Genomic DNA, 25898 nt, shown 5'->3' on the forward strand with positions numbered 1-25898 from the left:
CTCTCTCTCTCTCTCTCTCTCTCTCTCTCTCTCTTAAGTCTCAAGCAAACCAATACTACTCTTAAAACCCTTTTGATTTCTCCTCCTGATTTCTCTTCTTCAGAAAAGTTCCATTTTTTTCCTCTGCAAATTACTCAATTTTACTTTTTTGCTTCTGCTGTTTTTTTAGTCTTCTCTCTCTCTCTCTCTTCAAAGGTAGTAGCTTTATGTGCGTAAAGTTGGGAATCCTGGGTTTTTTTCCTTTTGGTACTACACTCTTAATTATAAATGCCTGAACTGTCTTCTTGATCTGGGCACATTTTGCAATTTGAGGGAAAAAAAAATCATTTTTTTTTCTTTTTCTGGGTTACAGTGGTCTCCGTGTTCTAGGGTTCCTTGATTTCGTTTCCCCCTTTTTCTCTGTTTTCTGAAAGTCTCGGACTTTTTTATATGTTTGATGGTCTAGTTCTTTCTTATGGTCCACTTGATTTGATAGTGGAGAACAAGATGGTATGAATGGTAAAGTATCCAAATTTTGGGGGTAATTTTGAGAGAGAGAGATGGGTTGTGTTTGTGGTAAGCCTTCTGCTATTGAAGATAGCAAAGATAGTCCAAGAGATCGTTTCTCTAGCAAATCCTCTTCTGAGTTTAGAGTTTCAAGACCGGTTACTTCTTCTAGAAGAGAAGAGACACTTAGGATTAAGGAAAGGTCTGATGTTGTTAGTGTTAGACCTGTGTTGAGTAATAATAAGCAAGCCAATGTTTCTTTTAATTTGAGTAGAAGAGAGAAGAAGATAGAGAATGTTGCTGCAACTTCACCTCTTGCTATGAGTATTACCATTGCTAAAGCAACTGAAGGAGAGTATGTAGCTGCTGGTTGGCCTCCATGGTTGGCTTCTGTTGCTGGAGAAGCTATTAAGGGATGGGTTCCACGCCGTGCTGATTCTTTTGAGAAGTTGGACAAAGTAATCTCCTTTTTTCATTTGAAAAAAATGCAGTTAAATAAGTCTATTTGGATTGCTTGACTTACTTTTAGTGGCATGTTTCCATATTTAGAAACATATCCTAAGCTCCAAAGATTTGGTTTGCAGTAAATGACACACTTATGTTATGGAAACTAGATTTTTTCAGTTGATTGTTTTTTTTTAAAACTATAGCATGACCTGTAAAGGCTTTGGACTTTTATAGCTAGCTGTGAGGAAAGATCTCTGATGCAGTAGTTTTTTACTTGCTTTATGCAGATTGGTCAGGGTACTTATAGTAATGTATATAGGGCTCGTGATCTGGATCGGAAGAAAATTGTGGCTTTGAAGAAAGTTAGGTTTGATAACTTGGAGCCAGAAAGTGTGCGTTTTATGGCAAGAGAGATCCAGATATTACGCCGTCTTGACCATCCTAATATCATAAAGCTAGAAGGCTTAGTTACATCAAGAATGTCTTGCAGCTTATATCTTGTTTTTGAGTACATGGAACATGATCTAGCTGGACTAGCCTCTCATCCTGCTATTAAATTTTCTGAATCACAGGTACTTTTTATGTTTCGGTTCAACATCTTCTTGACCTTGTTCACCGCTTTCATTGCAATTCTCTGAGGTTCTTTTTTATCGGTTTTTGTACAGGTCAAATGCTACCTGCAGCAACTATTACACGGTCTAGACCATTGTCACAGTCGTGGTGTACTTCATCGGGACATAAAAGGCTCAAACCTTCTGATAGATAATAGTGGTGTTCTAAAGATTGCTGACTTTGGATTAGCTAGTTTCTTTGATCCTCGTCAAACTCAGCCTTTGACCAGTCGTGTGGTAACTCTTTGGTACCGTCCACCCGAGCTTTTGCTTGGAGCAACTCGCTATGGAGCAGCAGTTGATTTGTGGAGCGCAGGTTGCATTCTTGCTGAACTCTATGCCGGCAAGCCTATTATGCCCGGTAGAACTGAGGTAGATTTGCATATTTCGTTTGAATCTCTTTTAGTGTTTGCTCTGGTTGACGTGAGACTAGTTTGATTACTTAAGGTGACTCTGATAACGCATATGGTGTTACAGGTGGAACAGTTGCACAAGATTTTCAAGCTATGTGGCTCCCCTTCCGAGGACTATTGGGTAAAATCGAGATTGCCTCATGCAACAATTTTCAAGCCTACACAGCCATATAAACGCTTAGTGGGTGAAACGTTTAAGGAGTTTCCTCAGCCAGCTTTAGCCCTTCTTGAAACTTTGCTTTCAGTCAATCCTGATGATCGTGGAACAGCCGCCGCAGCTCTCAAGAGTGAGGTACTGGCAGGCTGTAAATACTGCATGTTCTTGGGCTTTTCTATATTTAACTCCTGGTCAATGCTTTTGTAACCTCAATTATCATTCTTTTATTTCCAGTTCTTTTCCACGAGACCTCTTCCATGTGATCCTTCAAGCTTGCCTAAATATCCTCCCAGCAAAGAGCTCGATGCAAGAATGCGTGATGAGGAAAGTAGAAGGTATTCCATCCCAACTTTTCTAGTCCAATGTTATTTTTACTCTGCAGTGCTCTTACAATAGCTTTGAATCGTTAACAAAAGAAAAAGAGAAAATATATTAACTTCAATCTTGCTCCTTTGTGTCTGTAGACAAGCTGGAGGAAACAGGGACCAAAGACACCAAGAAAGAAGAGGAACTAAGGAATCTCGAGCCATCCCAGCCCCTGACGCAAATGCCGAGTTGGTTACATCAATGCAGGTGAATTTTTTTAGTAAAAGCTTATTATATCTTTTGATGTGAAAGCTTCTTGCTTTTTATGTTTTGACCCTCTCTTGCATTAACATCCTTTGCAGAAAAGGCAGAGCCAGTCAACTAATAGAAGCCGAAGCGAGAAGTTTAATCCTCATCCTGAAGAAGTTGCATCTGGTTTCCCAATTGATCCACCGAGGCCATCATCACAAGCATTTGAACCAAACAGAGAGTCTCAGGGTAACATTATTCCTCACAAGAGAGCTTCACATTCCGGTCCTCTATCACGTAGATCTGCTTCCGCAAAGGGTAGAAGGAACTACCAAGATTCTCAAAAGGTTTCATCCATAGCTGATTACTCAGCAATGCCTAGCTTTGCTACAACCCGAACAGGCGTACCGCAACAAGAGACTTGCAGAGGAATGACTCGGCTTCCAGGTTCCTTCAAAGAAACCTCTGAAGAAGCAAACCAGGAAGAGAATGGTAGAAACAACAAGAAAGACCCTATTCTCGTAAGTTCTTTAAAAGTCCCTCTTAGCTATCTTTAGAAAGTACCAATGTTACTCTTCTGAGCTGTTTTGGTTTGGTTTTCAGCTGGGTTATGGATCAAAAGGGCATAAGATTCATTATTCAGGACCGTTGGTGGTTCCATCAGGAAACATGGATCAGGTATTAAAGGACCATGACCGCCATATCCAAGAAGCTGTGAGAAGAGCACGGATTGATAAGGCTCGAGTTAGGAAACTTCAAGCAGATGAAGCATCGAGCCAGCAGCAAGTCCCAACCAACCATCCCTCATCTGTTTCTAGCCGTTGATCCCATCAATGAGGCAAAAGTATATGATCAGAAAACCGAACCTCATTTGCCTGTAAACTTTTTAACACGGCGTATGTTGAGTGAAAATAATTGTATTTTATTGATTCAAGATTATATAATCATAGAATCAAATCTTGTCACGTTTTAGCTTCCCTGTAATGTGATATTATTTTATTATAAGCGAGAGGTAGAAACAGGTTATATATATATTTAGAAAATGTTCGACATCAATTACAAAAAGATAACACCTTTCTTGTGAAATAAATAAAGGTGCTTGTCGAGATAACACCTTTCTTTCGCTATATAAATCTTATTATCGTCTTTCACTTCCCATATCCAAGGAAAAAAACAAAAAAAAAAAACAGAATGCAGACCAAAACACTCTGTTTCATTTCTCTGTTTCTTGCTCTGTTTTTGTCTCTTTCCATTTCTTCATCAGCTTACAGTTTCAACTTCGATTACTTCTACAATGGAACTGATCTGATGACATTCTATGGGGACGCTGAGTATGCACCAGAACCCGACGGTATGAGCAAGTCAGGAGGTATTGGATTGAGCCGTGACAATATCCCTTTCTCTCATGGTCGAGCCATTTTCATAAATCCCATCCCTTTCAAACCTAGTGCTTCTTCTTCTTACGTCTACTCTTTCAAAACTTCTTTCAATTTCGACATTGCTTCTCGTAAGCAAAATCCTAACCCCGGTCATGGCCTCGCCTTTATCGTCGTCCCCCACAATAAAAACGACACAGTTTCCGGTTTAGGCTACCTAAGTCTTGTGAACCGGTTTAACAACGGTAACCCCAATAACCATCTCTTTGCGGTCGAGTTCGACGTCTTTGAAGATGCGTCTCTTGGCGACATTAACGATAACCATGTTGGTATCAACATTAATTCGGCTAACTCGACGGTTTCTAAGAAAGCCGGTTATTGGATTCAATCAAGAAACCGGTGGGTGTTCAAGGCCTTGAAGCTTAGTGATAATGGATGCAAGGCTTGGATCGAGTACGAGAACGCTAAAGTGACAGTCACGATCGGGCCTTCACAGGAGAAACCGAAGAGGCCATTGATCGAAGCGAGGCTCGATCTTTCGAAAGTTTTTCACGAGAAAATGTACATGGGTTTTGCTGGTTCAATGGGACGTGACGCTGAGCGTCACGAGATCTCGGACTGGAGTTTTGAGAACAGTGCCAAAAACTAAATACAGGTCGAAGTTATTACTGTCGTTGAATGAATCTCGTGATCCATCGATCCAGCTAGTGTGATAATTGAAGCTAATAAATGCCTTAGTTATTATGGCTTAACGTGACATGTATCTACTTCTCAGATTACTAGTAGAAAGTTTTTACAATAAATGACCCCGTTCCTTTGAATATTATTCCCATCAGTAGTAAATTAGAAACTACTAGACGCGTTTTTGAAATTTGAACTAATGGGCCGTATTGGGCCTATCTTTAAACTCTATTAGGCTTAACATAAACCGCCTACAGCGGAAGATGCAGGAGCGTCCGATTAGAGTATCTAACAGATCAACGGTCGATAAAATATTAATAATATATAAACTGTCAAGACTCGAGACGCAACGGATAAATATTTTCACAATTCATCAGAAAAAAAAAAAAAAAATCTCTCTCAAATTTTCTCTCTTTTTCTTCGGGAAGAATGAAGAATCCACTCAATTAATCGGAGATCTGTTACAAAAGTTTGTAGATTAGTAAGTTTCTTTTGATAGATATATAGATTGCGAGTTTGGTTTTAGGATTTATAGATTGGTGTAATCGATCTTGATGTTGTACTCATCTATGGTTTTAACGGAACTTGGAGGATGCTTAAGTTGGCGTGAATCTGCTACAATCGTCTGGGTTTTTGATGGTGATTATGGTTAGATTCCTTACTAATCTTTCGCGATATTGTTTTTTTTTTTTTTTTGGATTTCAAGTTTTCTAATAGTTCGTATCATACTTTTTCTTGTTTAGGGTTTGGATGTCTCCGCTTGAAATCCGTCATCAAGGTACTGATCTAGGGTTTTGATTGTACTTGGAGTATGCTTGATTTGGCCTGAATCTGCTACCATCATCGTCTGGGTTTTTATGATAATTTTGGTTAGATTCCTTTCTTATCTTTCGCGATTCTGTTTCTTTTTTTTTTTTGGATTTCAAGTTTCCTAATAGTCGCGATTTTGTTTAGGGTTTCGAAGAAGCTTGTGTCCTCTTAAATCATGTGGTCGAGGTATGTATATCGCTTGTCATCCTGATTTTAATTTTAATTTCGTGATTTTGTTTGAACATGATCTAGCTGGACTAGCCTCTCATCCTGCTATTAAATTTTCTGAATCACAGGTACTTTTTATGTTTCGGTTCAACATCTTCTTGACCTTGTTCACCGCTTTCATTGCAATTCTCTGAGGTTCTTTTTTATCGGTTTTTGTACAGGTCAAATGCTACCTGCAGCAACTATTACACGGTCTAGACCATTGTCACAGTCGTGGTGTACTTCATCGGGACATAAAAGGCTCAAACCTTCTGATAGATAATAGTGGTGTTCTAAAGATTGCTGACTTTGGATTAGCTAGTTTCTTTGATCCTCGTCAAACTCAGCCTTTGACCAGTCGTGTGGTAACTCTTTGGTACCGTCCACCCGAGCTTTTGCTTGGAGCAACTCGCTATGGAGCAGCAGTTGATTTGTGGAGCGCAGGTTGCATTCTTGCTGAACTCTATGCCGGCAAGCCTATTATGCCCGGTAGAACTGAGGTAGATTTGCATATTTCGTTTGAATCTCTTTTAGTGTTTGCTCTGGTTGACGTGAGACTAGTTTGATTACTTAAGGTGACTCTGATAACGCATATGGTGTTACAGGTGGAACAGTTGCACAAGATTTTCAAGCTATGTGGCTCCCCTTCCGAGGACTATTGGGTAAAATCGAGATTGCCTCATGCAACAATTTTCAAGCCTACACAGCCATATAAACGCTTAGTGGGTGAAACGTTTAAGGAGTTTCCTCAGCCAGCTTTAGCCCTTCTTGAAACTTTGCTTTCAGTCAATCCTGATGATCGTGGAACAGCCGCCGCAGCTCTCAAGAGTGAGGTACTGGCAATTTCTCAGGCTGTAAAATGCTACTTGTTCTTGGGATTTGCTATATTTAACTCATGGTCAATGCTTTTGTAACCTCAATTATCATTCTTTTATTTCCATTACTTTTCCACTAGACCTCTTCCATGTGATCCTTCAAGCTTGCCTAAATATCCTCCCAGCAAAGAGCTCGATGCAAGAATGCGGGATGAGGAGAGTAGAAGGTATTTCATCCCGACTTTTCTAGTCTGATGTTACTTTTACTGTGCAGTGCTCTTACAATTGCTTTAACAGTTAAGGCAAAAAGAGAAAATATATTAACTTCAATCTTGCTCCTTTGTGTCTGTAGACAAGCTGGTGGAAACAGGGACCAAAGACACCAAGAAAGAAGAGGAACTAAGGAATCTCGAGCCATCCCAGCCCCTGACGCAAATGCAGAGCTGGTTACATCAATGCAGGTTAATATTTTTAGTAAAAGCTTATTATATCTTTCGATGTTAAAGCTTCTTGCTTTTTATTCATTGTTTTTGACCCTCTCTCGCATTAACATCCTATGCAGAAAAGGCAGAGCCAGTCTACTAATAGAAGCCGAAGCGAGAAGTTTAATCCTCATCCTGAAGAAGTTGCATCTGGTTTCCCAATTGATCCACCGAGGCCATCATCACAAGCATTTGAACCAAACAGATAGTCTCAGGGTATCATTATTCCTCACAAGAGAGCTTCACATTCCGGTCCTTTATCACGTAGATCTGCTTGCGCAAAGGGTAGAAGGAACTACCAAGATTCTCAAAAGGTTTCGTCCATAGCTGATTACTCAACAATGCCTGGTTTTGCTACAACCAGAACAGGCGCACCGCAACAAGAGACTTGCAGAGGAATGACTCGGCTTCCAGGTTCCTTCAAGGAAACCTCTGAAGAAGCAAACCAGGAAGAGAATGGTAGAAGCAACAAGAAAGACCCTATTCTCGTAAGTTCTCTAAACGTAACTTTGGTTAGATTCCTTCCATATCTTTCGTGATTCTGTTTTTTTTTTTGGATTTCAATTTTCCTAATAATCGTGATTTTTTTTTAAAGATTTGAAGAAGCTTGTCTCCGCTTGAAACATGTGGTCGAGGTATGTATATCGCTTGTCTTCCTGATTTTAATTTTGGTTTGGTTTTGTTTTTCAGTTTTTGAGGATCGAAATTGAACAAGAGAACAACAAACATTTACTGGATCAGTTCTCAGTCTATGATTTTGTTTTGCAATTGATGACATCAGTCTTGGTATTTATATATCCAAGTCATCTGTTTTTCAAAGCCTTTAATTGTTCTACGGAACTTGTTGGTTTTTGTTTTTGGATGGTTTTTGTTTTGTTTTTTTAAAACCCAAAGAGATTCATGGGCAGACACTAATTTAATGGTGCTCTGTCTGATTCTTTTTGGGGACATTGTCCCGAACGGAATCAGATATATTGGATGGGTAGTGAATGCATGTTGGGAGGGAATGACCGTTGGTTTAAGAAGTCTATAAGACAGAGACGAGATAAAGGGGGGAAAAGGAATAAAAAGAGTTCACAATTTGACTCTCCCTGACTTAAGACATTGAAAGATGTCACAGACTCTGGGTTGGATGGTAAAAACGACCAACCCTTTGTTTGATGGGGGAGTGACCAACGGCTTAAGAAGTCTATAAGACAGAGACTGTGTATAAAGGGGAAAAAAGAAAAGAAAGAGTTCACAATTTGACTACCCCTAACTTAAGACATAGAAAGAAGTCACAGACTTTGGGTTGGATGGTAAAAACGACCAACCTTTTGTTTGATGGAATCAGACCACCGGCTTAATGAAGTCTATAAGACTGAGACTGTGTAAAGGGGGATAAAGAAAAGAAAGAGTTCACAATTTGACTACCCCTAACTTAAGACATAGAAAGAAGTCACAGACTTTGGGTTGGATGGTAAAAACGACCAACCTTTTGTTTGATGGAATCAGACCAGCGGCTTAAAATATGAGGCATAAAGACAACAGTACTTGACAAAGAAACAAGACATAGAAAGAAACTAATACACCAACGGCTTAAAGAATAGCATATACCACCGGCTTAAAGAAATAAGACAATGGAGTGATTAAGACTTGTTGGATGGTAACAACGACCAACACTTGAGTAAGACTTGTTGGATGGTAAAAACGACCAGCTCCTTAAGAGAAAGAGGTTANTAAGAAACGAAGCTATCTTTAATGTGTATGTTCTTGTCTATTTCATTTTTTTAATTCCATCTAGAATCTTTTAAGAAAGGGATATGTTTGTTTGAAATAGACACTTCGATTTTCAATCTTGGTTTTGTTAATTACCAGTGTCCTCTGTAATTCTTTTTGCTTTGTCTTACATTATAAGATGTCTGGTGATCATAGTTTTTGCATTTTGGTTAGTTGTCTTTGGATGATACCTTTGTGACTTTTTACCTTTTGATTCTCAGAATATTTACTGTGGTAAATTGTCTTAACTTTTTTGGGAAATATTTATTCTTGTATGTTTATCCTAAAATATACCCCAAGTAAGAAACCATCATCAATGTCGTATGGTTAGTATGAATATTCCAAACATATGAAATGATATTCTGGAATTCTGTTGAAAAAGAGTTAATTTTATCTTTGCTTTGGTGCATGTGTGTATCATAAGTTCTCTTGTTTTATGAATGTATTTTGTCTTTTGCGTCATGCTCTAAACTCTTGGTGATTGGCTCAAACAAACAAAATGAAATTCTCAAATTGTGCATCATACACTGATTATTATTGTCCTACATTCTCCAAGTATACTCATTGCCTTCATTTGTTTACGATACATTGATTGTAAATATCTGTGTTGAGTTCCATTGAATCACTAGTGTATCCATTTAGAAAGTGCAACGAATCTTTAGCTTGATTTCTCTGTTAGTTACGTTTTTGTTTAATAATACAATTTTGTAATTGATTCAGTTTTGTACAAGATGCATACAGTTATATCATCCCCACTATATGCATGTGGCATTAATTACTTCTATGTTTCTTACTATTCTATTTTTAGAACATTGTAAGAGTTTGTTAGATTANGCTTAAAGAAGTCTTAAAAAAAAAAGTTGAGCCTAAAACATAGAGAGAAAAGACGATCAATAGCTTCGAAAGATAAGGTAAGTATCAACTATTCCCATTAAATGAAGACTAACCAATTTTAATTTCCACAGGTTATGTGCTTCTGAAGGCATTGAGGAGATTCCAAGTGTAGCAGACTTCTTGAAAAGGTATATGCTTTTTCAAACTTGTTTGTAGTTACGATACAATTTTGATTTGTTCAGTGCTTATCTCTGTTTTGGTGCTTGTAAGTATCATAGGTTCTCTTTTCTAGCCGCCTGTGTTTTGCTTAAAAGTTATAACCCTTGGTGATTATTCTACTGGTGTGAATCATTTTCTGTTGTCTAGGATGAAAAGGTAGATTTTATTTTGGAACATTACATTGTGTATAAAATACTTGTTATCTCTGTTTTGGTGCTTCTATGTAACATAAGGTTCTCATTCTATGAACTGTATGTTTTACGCTATCCTCTAAACCCTTGTTGATTGATATCTCGGTATTCTCCATCATTAACTGATGATTACAGTGTTAAGTTCTATATATTGTAAATGTTGCTTGAGTCTTTACTATATAAAATGATTGAAAATATCTTCTCTTATGGTACTAGAGTTTAATCTTAGTCTTATTGAATTGATGGAGCTTGGAAAATCTATTGAATTACTAGAATGTGAAGTGGATTTTTCTTGATTTTCCTACCATGCTTTTTGTTTCAGTAACACTTTTTTATGACTGATGTCAAAATCAGAATTTAGTACACTAATTGTGTTCTGTGTCTAATCTTTTTGTATCGGTTCTAGAAACCATAGTTTACTAATATTAGTTGTTAGACTTGAAAGTTCTTCTAGTACACATATAGTCATATAGATATGGTCAAAGTCGAGTTTTTAGTTTGTCATACAGCAAAGTAGCGCAATGAGTTAGTATGATAGAACATTGTATAAGACTATAAGAGTCATGTTCTTTACGTTTCTAAGAAACGAAGCTATCTTTAATGTGTATGTTCTTGTCTATTTCATTTTTTTAATTCCATCTAGAATCTTTTAAGAAAGGGATATGTTTGTTTGAAATAGACACTTCGATTTTCAATCTTGGTTTTGTTAATTACCAGTGTCCTCTGTAATTCTTTTTGCTTTGTCTTACATTATAAGATGTCTGGTGATCATAGTTTTTGCATTTTGGTTAGTTGTCTTTGGATGATACCTTTGTGACTTTTTACCTTTTGATTCTCAGAATATTTACTGTGGTAAATTGTCTTAACTTTTTTGGGAAATATTTATTCTTGTATGTTTATCCTAAAATATACCCCAAGTAAGAAACCATCATCAATGTCGTATGGTTAGTATGAATATTCCAAACATATGAAATGATATTCTGGAATTCTGTTGAAAAAGAGTTAATTTTATCTTTGCTTTGGTGCATGTGTGTATCATAAGTTCTCTTGTTTTATGAATGTATTTTGTCTTTTGCGTCATGCTCTAAACTCTTGGTGATTGGCTCAAACAAACAAAATGAAATTCTCAAATTGTGCATCATACACTGATTATTATTGTCCTACATTCTCCAAGTATACTCATTGCCTTCATTTGTTTACGATACATTGATTGTAAATATCTGTGTTGAGTTCCATTGAATCACTAGTGTATCCATTTAGAAAGTGCAACGAATCTTTAGCTTGATTTCTCTGTTAGTTACGTTTTTGTTTAATAATACAATTTTGTAATTGATTCAGTTTTGTACAAGATGCATACAGTTATATCATCCCCACTATATGCATGTGGCATTAATTACTTCTATGTTTCTTACTATTCTATTTTTAGAACATTGTAAGAGTTTGTTAGATTATTTCTGTTTTGATTGTAATTATGATACAATTTTGATTTCTTCAGGTATATGCTTATCTCTGTTTTGGTGCTTGTAAGTATCATAGGTTCTCTATTTTAGTCGCTTGTGTTATGCTTAAAAGTTAAAACCCTTGATGATTATTCTACTGTTGTCAATGACATTTTAAATGTCTGCATCATATGTGTATAATGGTAGTATTTTCTGTTGTCTACGATAAAAGGTAGATTTTATTTTGGAATATTACATTGTGTATAAAATACTTATTATCTCTGTTTTGGTACTTCTATGTAACATAAGGTTTCTCATTCTATGAAGTGTATGCATCTTGTAGTAGTTTTCGTGAATCTCAAATGTATATGTTTTGCGTTATCCTTTAAAGTTTAAACCCTTGTTGATTGATATCTCGGTATACTGCATCATTAACTGATGATTACAGTGTTAAAATCTACAGATTGTACATGTTGCTTGAGTCTTTACTATATATATATAAAATGATTGAAAATATCTATCTTATGGTACTAGAGTCTAATCTTAGTCTTATTAAGTTGCTGGAGCTTGGAATCTATTGAATTACTAGAATGTGTAATGGATCTTTCTTGATTTTCCTACAATGCTTTTTTGTTTTAATAACACTTTTCGATGATTGATTTCAAAATCAAAATTTAGTACAATCTTATGATCATCATACTAGGCATAGAACTGCTATGATATTCTCTGCTCTTTAGGTTGACTAATTGTATTCTATGTCTAATATTTTGTATCGCTTCTAGGAACCGTAGTTTGCTATATTAGTTGTTAGACTTGAAAGTTCTTCTAGTACACATATATAAATATTCAAAGTCGATTTTTTTAGTTTTTCATTCGGCAAAGTAGTGCATTGAGTTAGTATTATAGAACATTGTATAAGACTGTAAGAATCATGTTCTGTTACGTTTTTATGAAACGACGCTACTATCAATGTATATGTATCTTGTCTATTTCATTTTGTGAATTCTCTCTGTAATCTTTTTAAGAAAGGAATATTTAATGTTGTCTGTTTGTTTGAAATAGACACTTCGGATTTCAACTTTGGTTTTGTCAATTACCAGTGTCTGTAACTTTTTTTTTTTGCTTTGTGTTGCATTATAAGATGTATGGTGATCATAGTTCTTGCATTTTGGTTAGTTGTAAGATTGTCTTTGGATGATGCATCTGTAACTTTTGCGTTTTGATTCTCAGAATATTTATTGTGGTATTTTGACTTAACTTTATACTTATTATATCTATGCTTTTGTGCATGTATGTATCATTAAATCTCTTGCTTGTATATGTTTTTGTGCCATGCTCTTAGTCTGGGTGATTGGCTCAAACATACAAAATGACCTTCTCAAATTGTGCATCGTACACTGATTATTATTGTCCTAGCATTCTACAAGTATACTCATTGTCTTGATTTGTTTACAATACATTGATTGTAAATATCTGTGTTATGGCACTAGTGTCTATTCTTTAGCCACTTAATCTTACCACTTGATGGAGCTTTGAGCTCCTTTGAATCACTAGTGTATCCGTTTAGAAAGTGTAACATCTTAGCTTGATTTCTCTGTTAGCTATTTTTTTTGTTTTACATACAGTTTTATCATCGCCACTATAGGCATGTGGTGGCATGATGAGTCTCTGCTCTTTGTGTCTACAAAAGGTATTATGTTTTATTAATCACTTCTCTGTTTCTTACTATTCAAGAACATTATAAGAGTTTGTTAGATTATTTCTTAACATGAAACAATAAAATATGTTTGGTAAACATATAGTTCTTGCATTTTTGTTGGTTGTCCAATTTTCTTTTGATCATTCTTTTCTTTGAATTCTGCTTCATGGGTTTTTGCATAGTTAAGGGTGGTAAAGTCTTTCTTAGGAATTCTTATTCTTGTATGTTTATCCTAAATTATACTCGAATAAGGGTCCATGAATGTCTATGATGTGGTTATGCGTATGGAGGATAAGACATTACTTGAATCGTTTGTGTAAAGAATAATACTTTTCATGATCGAACCCATAACTTGAATACAAACTAACTAAACAAAATCAAATTAGTTTCTCAAATATAAAGAGAGGTATATTCGTATCAGGGAACTGGGAGTGGTGGGCAAATCCCTTGTTTTGTAAAAAGTTTCATCATCTATCATGTCTAAAGGGGAAAAATTATCATATAGCATAATAATTTTTAAAACTATATTTTATATTAATCTATAAAATAGTATAAGAGATATCAATTGCACTATAATTATAATTTAAATATTATACTAAATATTATAGAGAATTAGAGCATCTCCAATGGCAATAATATTATAATATTATTTTGGTTTAATCTTCTTATTTTAAAAAAATTACAAGTGATGAAGACTGAATTAATTATGTTCAGACAAGTGGCATATGGGGTTCTTAATAAGAACTTTTTTTTTTGAACAAACAATAGGAACTCCGAACTCATCTGTTCTTACTTGTGAACAAAGAACCTCTCTCCTCACTCTCTTTCCTTTTTCTTGATTAATTTTTATGTTACTCTACAAATAGAGAAATTAACTGTTAATGAATACAAAATTCAATTAGTATATAAAAAATCTTTTTAAAAAATAATTTTGGCATAACTGAATGAAATATGTTAAGTTTTGATTATATGAATGAATGAGAATAGTGTTAGGGGAAGCGACGGACTAACCTCATCGTACTAGTCATTTATTTTGTCATTGATGTTTTGGTTCAATTATAGTGGAGAGGAAAATTTTGGAACTTGTTTTTCTTTTTTTCCATTTGGCCACCACCACTCATAAAGTCTTGTTTGCAGCATCGTGGCCACAGAAAAATAAGAAAAAAGAAGAAACGTTTTTGTGCGCTTTCAGAAGTAGAATTTGTCATGTAACGCCATAATTCCAATTCCTTGTCTCTTTTTTTCTTTCTCAATGTCCATTATTTTAACACAAAGCCAAAAACCTTTCTCGATATCTTCACCCTCTAATCGCCTTTTATAAAGTTGATCACTTTCACAGTTTCACTCCTCAAAGTTCCCAAACACAGAGCAAAAAAAAAATGAAGAACCAAATGCTCTGTTTCTCCACTCTGTTCATAGCTGTCTTCTTCACCTCTCAGTCCACCACCACTGCTTACAATTTCAAATTCAATTCTTTTGGTGGTAATGGCACCGGTCTAATATCATTCCATGGAGACGCTGAGTATGGTCCGAACAGCTCTGGAGCCATCACATTGACACGAGATAACCTCCCTTTCTCACACGGCCGAGCTATTCACATCAGTCCAGTCACTTTCAAGCCTAACGCTACGTCTCTTTACCCTTTCAAAACCTCTTTCACTTTCTCCATTACTCCTCAATCAAACCCTAGTCCAGGTCACGGCCTCGCCTTCATCGTCGTACCCGCTAACCAACACGACGGTTCTGGTTTAGGCTACCTCAGTCTTGTGAACCGAACCAGCAACGGTAATCCTAATAACCACCTCTTTGCTGTCGAGTTTGATGTCTTTCAGGACAAGAACCTTGGTGACATGAACGATAACCATGTCGGAATCGACATTAACTCGGTTGAGTCGGTGGTTTCGGTCAAATCCGGTTATTGGGTTATGACAAGAAACGGTTGGTTGTTTAAGGACTTGAAGCTGAGTAGTGGAGATAGGTACAGGGCTTGGATTGAGTACAACAACAATTACAAAGTCATCTCCGTTACCATTGGTTTGGCGCATTTGAAGAAACCGAACCGGCCTTTGATCGAAGCAAAATTCGACCTTTCCAATGTGGTTCACGAGGTAATGTATATCGGTTTCGCCGGTTCGATGGGACATGGTGTCCAGCGTCACGAGATTTGGGACTGGGCTTTCCAGAACTGAAGAAAAAACCCGGTTCGATTTGGTTCGAGATCATCGGTTTTCTTTTGGTTTATTTCTGGTTTACTATCTGTCGTGACTTTAGCTTGCGATAGTTGAAGTGAAATAAATGCTCAATTTTATGGCTTTACCGACATTGTCATGAATTACCGTTGTCAGGTTACTAAAAAAAAATCAACGACGTTTAATTCCTGATTTAGTAGTATCTCCTAATTTTTATGTTAGTCATTTTTAGTAGTTTTCAGTTTTAACTAACATTTTCTCGTTGTAAGAATAATTAAGTGGACCTTGGATAGTATTCCCTCCGTTTCATAATATAAGATGTTTTAAAGGTTTTTGTTTGTTTCACAATATAAGGTGTTTTCAATTTTTGAGGCAACTTTTAGACTAATTTTATATTTTTTATAATTTATTTTATATAGTTTTGTTTCTGATTGGTTAAACTTTTTAAAAGTAAACATTTTTTATTATGCGTGCTTTGGCTAAAACATCTTATATTTTGAAACCGAGGGAGTATTATTTAGTTATCACATTCACAATCAAGTAACAAAAACAAACGCAAGCAAACAAACAAACCGATAGATACAGTTCGGTCAGGCTCAAACGGATACTACGTAGATTTGTTTATAAGAGATAAGCAATAAATAGAAACCAAAAAGTATTCGAAGAGATAAACAATAAAAGCCCATTAAAAATGCCAAAAAAAAAACGATTGGAAGTGAATAAGACTAATGCTAATTCATCCATATCATCCATGTCATTATTTAATAAAGCTTGTCTTGGACGAACTCCGTATGGGAGGAGACTAAAGATACTGTAGGAGGTAGTTAGACTTAGACCACTTCGTCATATATATATATGTAAACATGTTGAGATAACCTATTTTTTTTTTTCTATATATACTTTATTCATCCCTTAATGGGCTGGACCAAGAAACAATACATCGAAGATCCAGTTGCAAAACAAGGAGAACGGAAAACATGCCGGAAAGTGAAAAAAGCTCGGAACCTGCTGAAACTATAAAGCTCAAAATCTAAAGGTATGTGACCGGGAAGCAAAGAGCCAGAGCACTAATTCCGGCGGAATCAAGGTTCACGGTTTTGCGGCGACATCGAAGGATCAGAAACCAAAGACAGAAGATTCCGGTTTCCGTCAAAGGTCCTTCTCTGACGAGCCACCAACCCACTACAAACCTCCCGGAATGCCAACCTCTCCGACAGCCCGGCTATGCGTTGACAGATCCTAACTTAGCAATCTGAAAACATCGGATCTATCCCCTTTCTCTCAGATCTGGCGGCTCCGAACTCCCATGAGCAGGATCTGTTCAAACCGGTCCGACGGACACAAATCACGACAGTTACAGAGACCGATGGCTCACTTCAACCCTCTGCAACCAGAACCCACAACAGCCATCTAAGATCTAAAGAAAAACCTACCATTAACCGTCGAGACGAACAACGCTACCACCACCTCTCCTTCACCGACTTCCGCCATAGCCACAAAGTCCTTCTTGAGGAGTGAACCACGAGAAACTCCGATGCTACTCTCCGGCGTCTTCAAACCAGATCTCGACTACGGAGCTTCTCCTCCATCAGATCCGGATCCACGACTATGTCCAATGAGGGAGAACCCACCACCGCTGACGGCAAAACAAATCATGTTGAGATAACCTTCCAAACACATACAAGCGAAGTCAAGAATAATCGTTTCGTTTGTTTTGGAGGATGCATGTTAGTGGTAGTTCATAGTTGCACCACCGGCATTATGTTAAAACTGAGGGAAACCCCAATGGGGGATATATTTTAGGGCCTCTTAAAATTGTTTATTAATATATTTTTTGTTTTGAGTAGATAAAGAACTTTGGGATTGTTAATTAGAAGATTCCCCTCCAATGGTGGGTTCTTATTTTGAATCTCTTAATTTATTTATTTTTTTGAAAATAAAAAAAATAAATTAGAATATGAAATTATTGCATTTGAGATATATGTTTATAAAATTATTGCATTTCATAAAATTATAAACATAGGAAACATTAAAACATAATAAAAGAGAAGTAAAATTCATAAAAAAAAGAAATGCTTAATGGTATTCTCCAAATTTTGCCCAAATATTCTCAACCAAATCATCTTGTAACTGTTTATGTTTATCTCGATCACGAACACTCAAACGAATGTTCATCATAGTGGAGACACATGAAGGCATGGTTGTTGGTACGGTGAAGTCCACTTCTAAAGTTCGGTTGGACTCCATGTGTGTGAATTCGGATGGATCAAACAGAGTGTATCCATCTCGTTCGTCTTCTACGATCATATTGTGCAGTATGATACACGCTATCATTATATTTCCAATTTTATTCTTATGCCAAAGAAGAGCCGTATTTTTGACTATGGCAAATCGAGCCTGCAAAACTCCAAAAGTACGCTCGACATCTTTACGTGCAGCTTCTTGATGTGTAGCAAAGAAAGAGTCTTTTGGAGTTTGCGGTAGTGGAATAGATTGGATAAAAGTAGACAATTTTGGATAAATACTATGTGTGAGATAATAAGCCAACTTGTACTGGTGTCCGTTGACACTGTATTTAACTTTGGAGCTCGACCGTTTAAAATATCATCAAAAACGGGAGAACAATCAAGAATATTTATATCGTTTAATGTACCTGGAGGTCCGAAAAAAGCATGCCAGATCCAGAGATCTTGTGATGCTACAGCCTCTAAAACGATTGTCGGCTTGCCAGAACCACGTGTATATTGACCTTTCCTTGCGGTTGGACAATTCTTCCACTCCCAATGCATACAATCAGTTCTTCCTATCATCCTCGGAAATCTGCGGAACTCTCCAATATCGAGTAGACGTTGAAGATCTTCTGGTGTCGGTCTTCGTAAGTACTCATCTCCAAAACAATTTATGATGGCATCAAAAAAATGATCCAAGCATGAGAACGCTGTGGTTTCAGCAAGTCGGAGGTATTCGTCAACCGCATCAGCTGCCGAACCATATGCCATCATACGAATTGCTGCTCTACACTTTTGTAGTGCTGAAAGCCCCAACCTTCCTGTAGCATCTCTTCGTTGTTGAAAGAATGGAATTTCAGTTCCTAGTCGCTCAACGATACACATGAATAAGGGCTTGTTCATTCTAAATTGGCGTCAGAACATTTTAGGAGGGTATGTTGCATATTCACTGAAATAATCGTTCCACAAGTGGGCATGGCCGACTTCACGATTTCTTTCAATGTAATTTCGCTTCTTCTTTGGTTTGGGTGGTTGTTGATGTTGAACAGGTGGAGTGAGAAGAGATTGCCAAACTTGATTGAAAATTTGGTCACAAACTTGATTTATGGTTTCATCAATGGTGTTATCAAAATTATTGTGTGAAGAAGATGCCATTTTAGGAGAAAAGTGAAAGAAAAGATAGAGAATGTTTTTGTGAATTTGGAGTAGGGTGAGTGTTTGATAAGATAGAGAGTGTACGATTTTTTTGTGAATTGGTGAGTGTTTGATTTGGTCACCTCTTCGTTTTATAGAGTTGTACTGGTGTATTTTGTGGTGTGGTTTGCCTAAGAAATTTGTGGTTTGGTGAGATAAAAAACCAAAAACTGGACTTGTACAAACTTGTGGTGTATGTCACAAAAAAAACAAATAATTGGTACTATATTACAATTAAAGATTCGACATCTTGTGGTGTACTATAGAGCTGTTTGATCACGGGAGACACTTGTGGTGTGGTTTAGCTCACGAGAGACGCTTGTGTGGTGGGTGAAGCTCACAGGATACTCTTGTGTAGGGTGAATGTGACAACCCGTCCTGTGGACCCTACTAGCCCCCCGCTAGCTTGCTCCCATAGGCCCAAAGCTGGCCCTGCAGGGCATCGATCCTAACCCCTCACCGTGGCAAATGGAACTAATCATCCAAATCTACAGTAGGTTATTGGTGCGCCAGGCGTTATTCGAACCCTGGTCCCCACCCTTTAACAACCTTCCCACAGGACAAGCTGTCACCAATTGTCCTGTGGGAAGGTTGTTAAAGGGTGGGGACCAGGGTTCGAGGAACGCCTGGTGCACCAATAACCTACTAGTGGATTTGGATACCCACAGTGATGGGTTAGGATCGATGCCCTGCAGGACCAGCTTGTGGTCCGTTGGGAAGGCTAGCGGGGGGGGCTAGCAGGGTCCACGGACGGTCCGTTGGGGCAGCTAGCAGGGGCTAGTGGGGACTGCGGGACGGGTTTTCACAGTGAAGCTCACGTCAATCTCTTGTGTGGTCAAGATCAATAGTCACCATCCTTGTCTTTTATCCTGAAACCGTATACACAACACCAAACAGTTAATTCTTGATACCAAAAAACACAAGTACAATTAATAAGGAACATGTCAACACTAAATAAGTAATTCAAGCCGATTATATTTGGAAACAAACTAAACCAAGTACATTAGTTAAACCAAATAAGGAACAAACTAAAACCGATTACAAGACTTCACGATTACAATGACCGAGTACATGAAACATACTACATAAGACAACATCTAAAACGATTCAAACTGATGACAACATGTCATCAATTAGTTTGTCTTTCAAAGCTTTTTCCGATTCAGTAAGTGAATCTTTGTTTGCAATAAGATTTTCAAGCATCACATGCTTGCTATGCTTCTCTTTCATAGCGAACTCCATCTCTTTCAAAGCGAAGTCTTTTTGCTTCATCTCATACATCCTCCTTACCTCTTGCATCTGAAACTCCAACAAAGCTTTAGCATCTCCCTCTACATCCGCTTTAGTGTTGATGTGTTTCTTACCCTTTCCTCTCAACACCTTCGCAACCTTAACACCAGTAGGACGATGCATAGGTTCATCCTCGACATCAATGGGAGCTTCGGAGGCAGAACCATCCTCACACACCCGTGTCCTATTGACTCCATTCCCTTTAGGAGATGTGGAAGCACACCACTTCTGATCATATCTAAGCTCTCGCCATGCATGCTCTAAGGTGAATTTGACGTTTTGATCATTGAAGAAAATCTGGTGTGCTAGCTTCATAACGTCATCTTCATTCTGCCCACTAGATTTCTCCCTTGTCGCAGCTTCATAGCAGCCAACTAACTTGCACACAATGTCGTTGATCTTACCCCACCGCTGTTTATAATGACTTGACTCTCTCTTTGGTCGACCAACAACATTCGAACATGTAGATTCTTAATCAGCAATCCTTCCCCAAAAGGCTCCACGTCTCTGCTCGTTTGATGTAGTTGGGTCCTTACTCGTGTTTAGCCAAGCACTAACAAGCATCACATCATCTGCTGATAACCAAGCATGCCTTGCTCGGCGGTTACCAACAGGTGATGCAGCTGCAGGTGGGACGTCAGAACATTGACTCTCATAGGGAGAGTCAATGCTTGTGCGGGTATCATGTTGACTTTTGAGGAGATCGAAGAAGCCAGGAGAGAAACGAAATGGATTCAATCCGGAGTCCTCTGAATCTATAGCTGCTGCTTCGTATGTGTGTTAGAAGGAGAAGGAAGGGTTAAGGTTTTGTGTTTTGTGATTGGTGTTAATGTTTTGTGGATTGTGTTTTACTATCAAGGAAAGAAGGTTTTGTATTATGTTTTTTTGTGTTATGTGTTTTACGGTTTTATTAAAAATCTTTGTGAGTAGTTTACTTTTTAAACTAGTGGCTTTATGTTTTCAAATTTAAGTTCCACAACAACCACACATTTATCACTTAACAACAACCAACAAACACTAAACCATCACACAATAATTCTGATGTCGACTTCCCTAGACCCTAATCAAGTACTAATGCTATTTACCACAACCAACAAACAACAAGCATTCATCATGACTGACTCGACACACTTGGCTCAGCAAGCGCCTCACTTGGATTTGTCCACTTCACTTGGCTCCTTGTGTTATGTATCTTCCAAAGCCAACACGCACCTACAAGAAAGTGACATGTCAAAACAGATGGAACAATGTTAATGTAAGAAAAATAAAACATGTCAAGTATCAGAGTAAGAGAAACATATATTTCTCTACTAATATATCAGAGTAAGAGAAACATGTAAAGTGACAAGGTTTGAATCTGAACATACATTCAAGGCATGGCGTCAAGGCTTCTCATCTGTCGGATACTGATGTCGGACCAACTGATACATATATACAATTACAAATCAGACAAAACATCACTACTGATAAACAACGACTTGATCCTATGATTAAAACAACACAAATCAGCAATCACATATATCTAAATACCGCATGATCAGTTTCTCAATCATATAGCAAGAACCCTAAACACTACTTCTATCCGATTTCGAACTCTGGGCATGAACAAGCAAGAACCCTAAAATTTCGAACAACCAACCCTAAACCCAAATTTACCAACAAAAATCCAAACAACCCTAATCCCTCCTAACTTATCGCGAATTCATCCTACTAAACAGAGAAACTTACCCTCATATTCCAATTGCTTCAACCTCATCCGAATGAATCGACTTCAAACTCAAATATCTCGGAGTCAATTAAATTTTCTCCGATTCGCCTCCACAAATTAAATCTCCTCCGATTCGGATCTCCTCTAACCCAATCGCCTTTGATTCCATAGCATAAACATATCCTTCTCCTTCCTTTTATCAATAATGGACTTCGATCGAGAGAGAAACTGCGAGAGAGAGACCGAGAGAGTGAGAGATGAAAGAAAGAAAAAACTTTGTTCTGCCGAAACAATTTTTTTTTCCTTCTTCTATTTTTTTGCTTGGCCAACAAGCACTTGACACATACCGCCTCTTAGCACATAAACGAGTATGCAATATAAGAGGCTCTCTTGCATTTTTTTTGTTTAATCTGATTTTTTTTTTCTTCTCCACTAAAACCTCTCTTAGGGCAATCTCATCGCTTATACACCCATTTGGATGTCAAAAGATTTCATTAATAATATTTTAATTTAATTTAATTATTTAATTATTTTTTTAATTTATCTAACCAATAAAAAGAAGACAGCAGGAGATCCAATGTCTTATTTGTTCTGGGCAGATATACGTTTCTCTCATCTTTCCACATTTTTCTCATCTTTTAATTTTTTTAATTCTTTAGATCCTCTATGGGGTATGTCCATGCTCTTAGAACCTTGCTGGAGATAACCTGATGTGTGTTGGACATGATTGAAACCCCTACTAAATAAACATTTTAGTGCTAAACAGAATAATCAACTAGAAATAAAATTAATGAGTCTTTGTATGTGTCCGAGTTGGCGTTATCTAAATTGACCACTAGTACTAAATGTTTGAAAAGTCAAAGTGGATGGCTCTTGCCACCCTATATATATAATACACACAACCTTCCCTTACCATAATATACCAAAATCAAACACAAGTACACAAAACTCATAATGCAAATGCAAAAATTATGTTTTATCGCTCTGTTCATAGCTTTGTTAAGCTCTGAAACCATTTCCGCCGTCAAATTCAACTTCAACCATTTCGACGGAACAAATCTAGTCTTCATTGGATACGCCGAGCTAGGACCAGCAACCGATGGCATGCGCCGGTCCAGAGCTCTCTCCATGACCCATGACAATATTCCATTCTCACACGGTCAAGGCCTATAAACAGATCCAATCCCATTCAAACCATCCAATAACACTTCTTCCTCTGTTTACTCTTTCAAAACATCTTTCACATTCTCCATCACTCCTGGCCGGTCAAACCCTAACCCTGGTCATGGTCTTGCCTTCATCGTTGTCCCAACCGTGAACTACGACAATGACTCAACCCGTGGCTTCCTCGGTCTAGTTAACCGCACGACCAATGGCAGCCCTAATAACCATCTCTTTGTCATCGAGTTTGATGTCTTCCAAGAAAAACGTTTTGGCGATATTAATGATAATCATGTTGGTATTAATATCAACTCTGTTAACTCAATGGTTTCTGAGAAACTGGGTATTGGGTTCAGACAAGAACTGGAGGGAAGAGTGAATGGTCGTTTAAGGAAGTGAAGCTTAGTAGTGGAGATAACTACAAGGCTTGGATCAAGTACAGGAACAGTAAAGTCACTGTTATGCTTGCACCTGCACATTTAAAGAAACCAAAGAGGGCATTGATGGAAACACAAGTTGATCTCTCGGAGGTTGTTCTTGAGTCAATGTATACCGGTTTCGCCGGTTCGATGGGTCGTGGCATCGAGCGTCACGACATTTGGAGCTGGAGTTTTGAGAATACCGCCAAAATCAATTAATTTGGTTTGTTTTTTGATTTTATTTTACTTTGGTCTTGTTTGGTTTGATTTGTGTTTTGCCTTTTGTTATCTTTGTCACCGGTTTAACAATTATATTATTTTCTCCTGAATTTATTCAAACGTGGTTTAATGGTATAAACAAAAATGAAACTGTGTTATAAAACTAGAGAACTCAAAGGTGGAAATTCTCTTCTTCTTCTTATTAACTCATAGAACATGTACATTATATAGTAGAAGGCAAAACCTAAATCCTAAACTGAATAGGTTATGGCCGATGGACCTTACACATGGCCGATGGGCCTTACACAATAGGATAAGTAATGGGCCGGTTATGGAAGTCCACTCCAAGTGTTTTACAACACTCCCCCTTGGATGACATAACCGTGCCGATGCTAAGGGATCAGTACAATACGGTTGGGGGTGCTGCCTCATTAAAACCTTACCAGAAAAACCCAATGGGACAAAACCATGGTGAAGGGAAAAGAGTACATCACGCATTGCTCCCCCTGTTCTAAGCATCACTGAAAGTCCTTAAGCCTCCGCATTCCAATCTTATGCGTGAGCTTCTTGAATGCTGATGCCGGTAAAGATTTGGTGAAGAGATCGGCTGAGTTGTCGCAAGACTGAACTTGTACCACTTGAACTTCTCCGGCCCTCTGTAATTCGTGTGTGAAGAAGAACTTGGGTAATATATGCTTCGTCCGATCTCCCTTAATGTAGCCTTCCTTAAGCTGTGCGATGCAAGTCGTATTGTCTTCATAAATCACGATTGGTTCCTTATCATCGACCATACCGCAGTCCGTTCTGATATATTGAGTCATCGACCTCAACCATACGCACTCTCGACTAGCTTCATGCATTTCTAAAATCTCTGCATGGTTAGATGATGTGGCCGCAATAGTCTGCTTCATAGAACGCCAAGAAATTGTTGTACCACCGTGCGTAAATACATAGCCAGTTTGAGACCTAGCATTATGTGGATCGGACAGATAACCTGCATCAACAAAACCAACTAAACCTTCTTTGTTATGGTTAGTATAAAATAAACCCAAATCTGTCGTCCCTTGTAGGTAACACAAGACATGTTTAATACTGTTCCAGTGACATAAAAATGAATATATAGTTAATAATATGAAAAGAATTAATCATTTTCAATATAGTCAATAATATGTATATTCAAAGGTAATATGTTTATTTGATTAATATGTGATTTGATTAATTATAAAATTATAATTTAGCATCATTAAGAGGGGGTATTCAACTTAGTTTTAAAAAGATTTGGTAGGATTTTAACATTTTAAGATTTTAGAAGATTTAGGTGAGTTTTAGGAGATTTCATTGTATTTTAGTGTTTTTATATTTTTAAAAAAGAAATGAAATGTGATTCTATGAGATTTGATTGTAAAATTTTAGGTGATTTTAACATATTTTACATCTCAAATATATATTTTTGTTTCTTAAAAATATAACAACATTTGCATCTTCTTAAGAACGTAACAACACATATATATTCATTAACCGGATCAAGAGGCTGAAGCTATGTCCTCTGTTCTTTAACTGGAAAAGCAGCCTCCACCGCAACAACAATAGTCACAAATTATTTTTGATTTTTCAGGTTCACCTTTTGCTGTTGAACCTCCTCGCCAATCGCTACCTCCACCGCAGCAGCAGCAACAACACAGTCACAAAAGCAGCACAACACAGTCACAAACGCAGCAATAACAATCACAATAGCAGCAACCACGTTCATATCGACAGCAGCAGACACGTTCACAACCGCAGCCCAAGGATGAACCTCTTGACCACCTCCAGCTTTTAGTTCTTGCTCTTGATCTCTAAGTGCAACTATGTAGTCATGTGTACTGATTCCCTGATACTGAATATTTGCTTCGGTTAAATCGCATAACTAATGGAAGAAAGTTTTGGCATGTCTTTGAGCATTGAACTGGTTTCTTCGGAGTTAACATAGTACTGATAAGCACATGAGAGGCACATGTGAGGAGTTAAAAAGAAGAATGAGAACAATGTAGAGTATAAATAGAGATGATTAGTATTGTAAACAACATCCTGCGTGATCAAATGTGTTGTTAGAGCGTATGGCTCTGTTCTTAGGTGATGAGATTGGAGAACTGTAACTCCAAGCTTATCAAGTAGGGTTTTGAGATTGTATTGTGGATTTGAGAAGAGATAAGAGAGAAGAGTTCTTACCTTCAAACTTATCAATTGGTGCGTCGTGACTGTGATCGGAGTTATCGCAAGTGAAGATTTAGGGTTTGATGAAATTGGGGATTTTACCAAATTGAAGAATGA

The 25898-nt window shown here is 37.4% G+C and overlaps 4 protein-coding genes and 2 pseudogenes across 4 annotated transcripts; 5 read left to right on the forward strand and 1 right to left on the reverse strand.

The window, feature by feature from the left end:
• LOC104742808 (probable serine/threonine-protein kinase At1g54610) lies at positions 7-3701 on the forward strand. The gene is made up of 8 exons (XM_010463861.2): positions 7-944; positions 1221-1505; positions 1599-1916; positions 2022-2249; positions 2349-2449; positions 2579-2687; positions 2783-3190; positions 3273-3701. The coding sequence occupies exons 1-8, from the start codon at positions 540-542 to the stop codon at positions 3492-3494; spliced, it is 2076 nt and encodes a 691-aa protein (XP_010462163.1). The 5' UTR covers positions 7-539; the 3' UTR covers positions 3495-3701.
• Positions 3760-4871, forward strand: LOC104742809 (lectin-like protein At1g53060). Its single transcript, XM_010463863.2, has one exon. The coding sequence runs from the start codon at positions 3861-3863 to the stop codon at positions 4692-4694; it is 834 nt and encodes a 277-aa protein (XP_010462165.1). The 5' UTR covers positions 3760-3860; the 3' UTR covers positions 4695-4871.
• Positions 5286-7685, forward strand: LOC104742810 (annotated as a pseudogene).
• On the forward strand, positions 13926-15565 carry LOC104742811 (lectin-like protein At1g53070). Its single transcript, XM_010463864.2, has one exon. The coding sequence runs from the start codon at positions 14560-14562 to the stop codon at positions 15367-15369; it is 810 nt and encodes a 269-aa protein (XP_010462166.1). The 5' UTR covers positions 13926-14559; the 3' UTR covers positions 15370-15565.
• LOC104744113 lies at positions 17446-18368 on the reverse strand. Its single transcript, XM_010465131.1, has 2 exons — positions 18023-18368; positions 17446-17696 (listed from the first exon to the last, which is right to left on the reverse strand). The coding sequence occupies exons 1-2, from the start codon at positions 18366-18368 to the stop codon at positions 17446-17448; spliced, it is 597 nt and encodes a 198-aa protein (XP_010463433.1).
• Positions 22621-23650, forward strand: LOC104742812 (annotated as a pseudogene).

This window comes from Camelina sativa, chromosome 14 (genome assembly GCF_000633955.1).
Source record: "Camelina sativa cultivar DH55 chromosome 14, Cs, whole genome shotgun sequence".
NCBI lineage: Eukaryota > Viridiplantae > Streptophyta > Magnoliopsida > Brassicales > Brassicaceae > Camelina > Camelina sativa.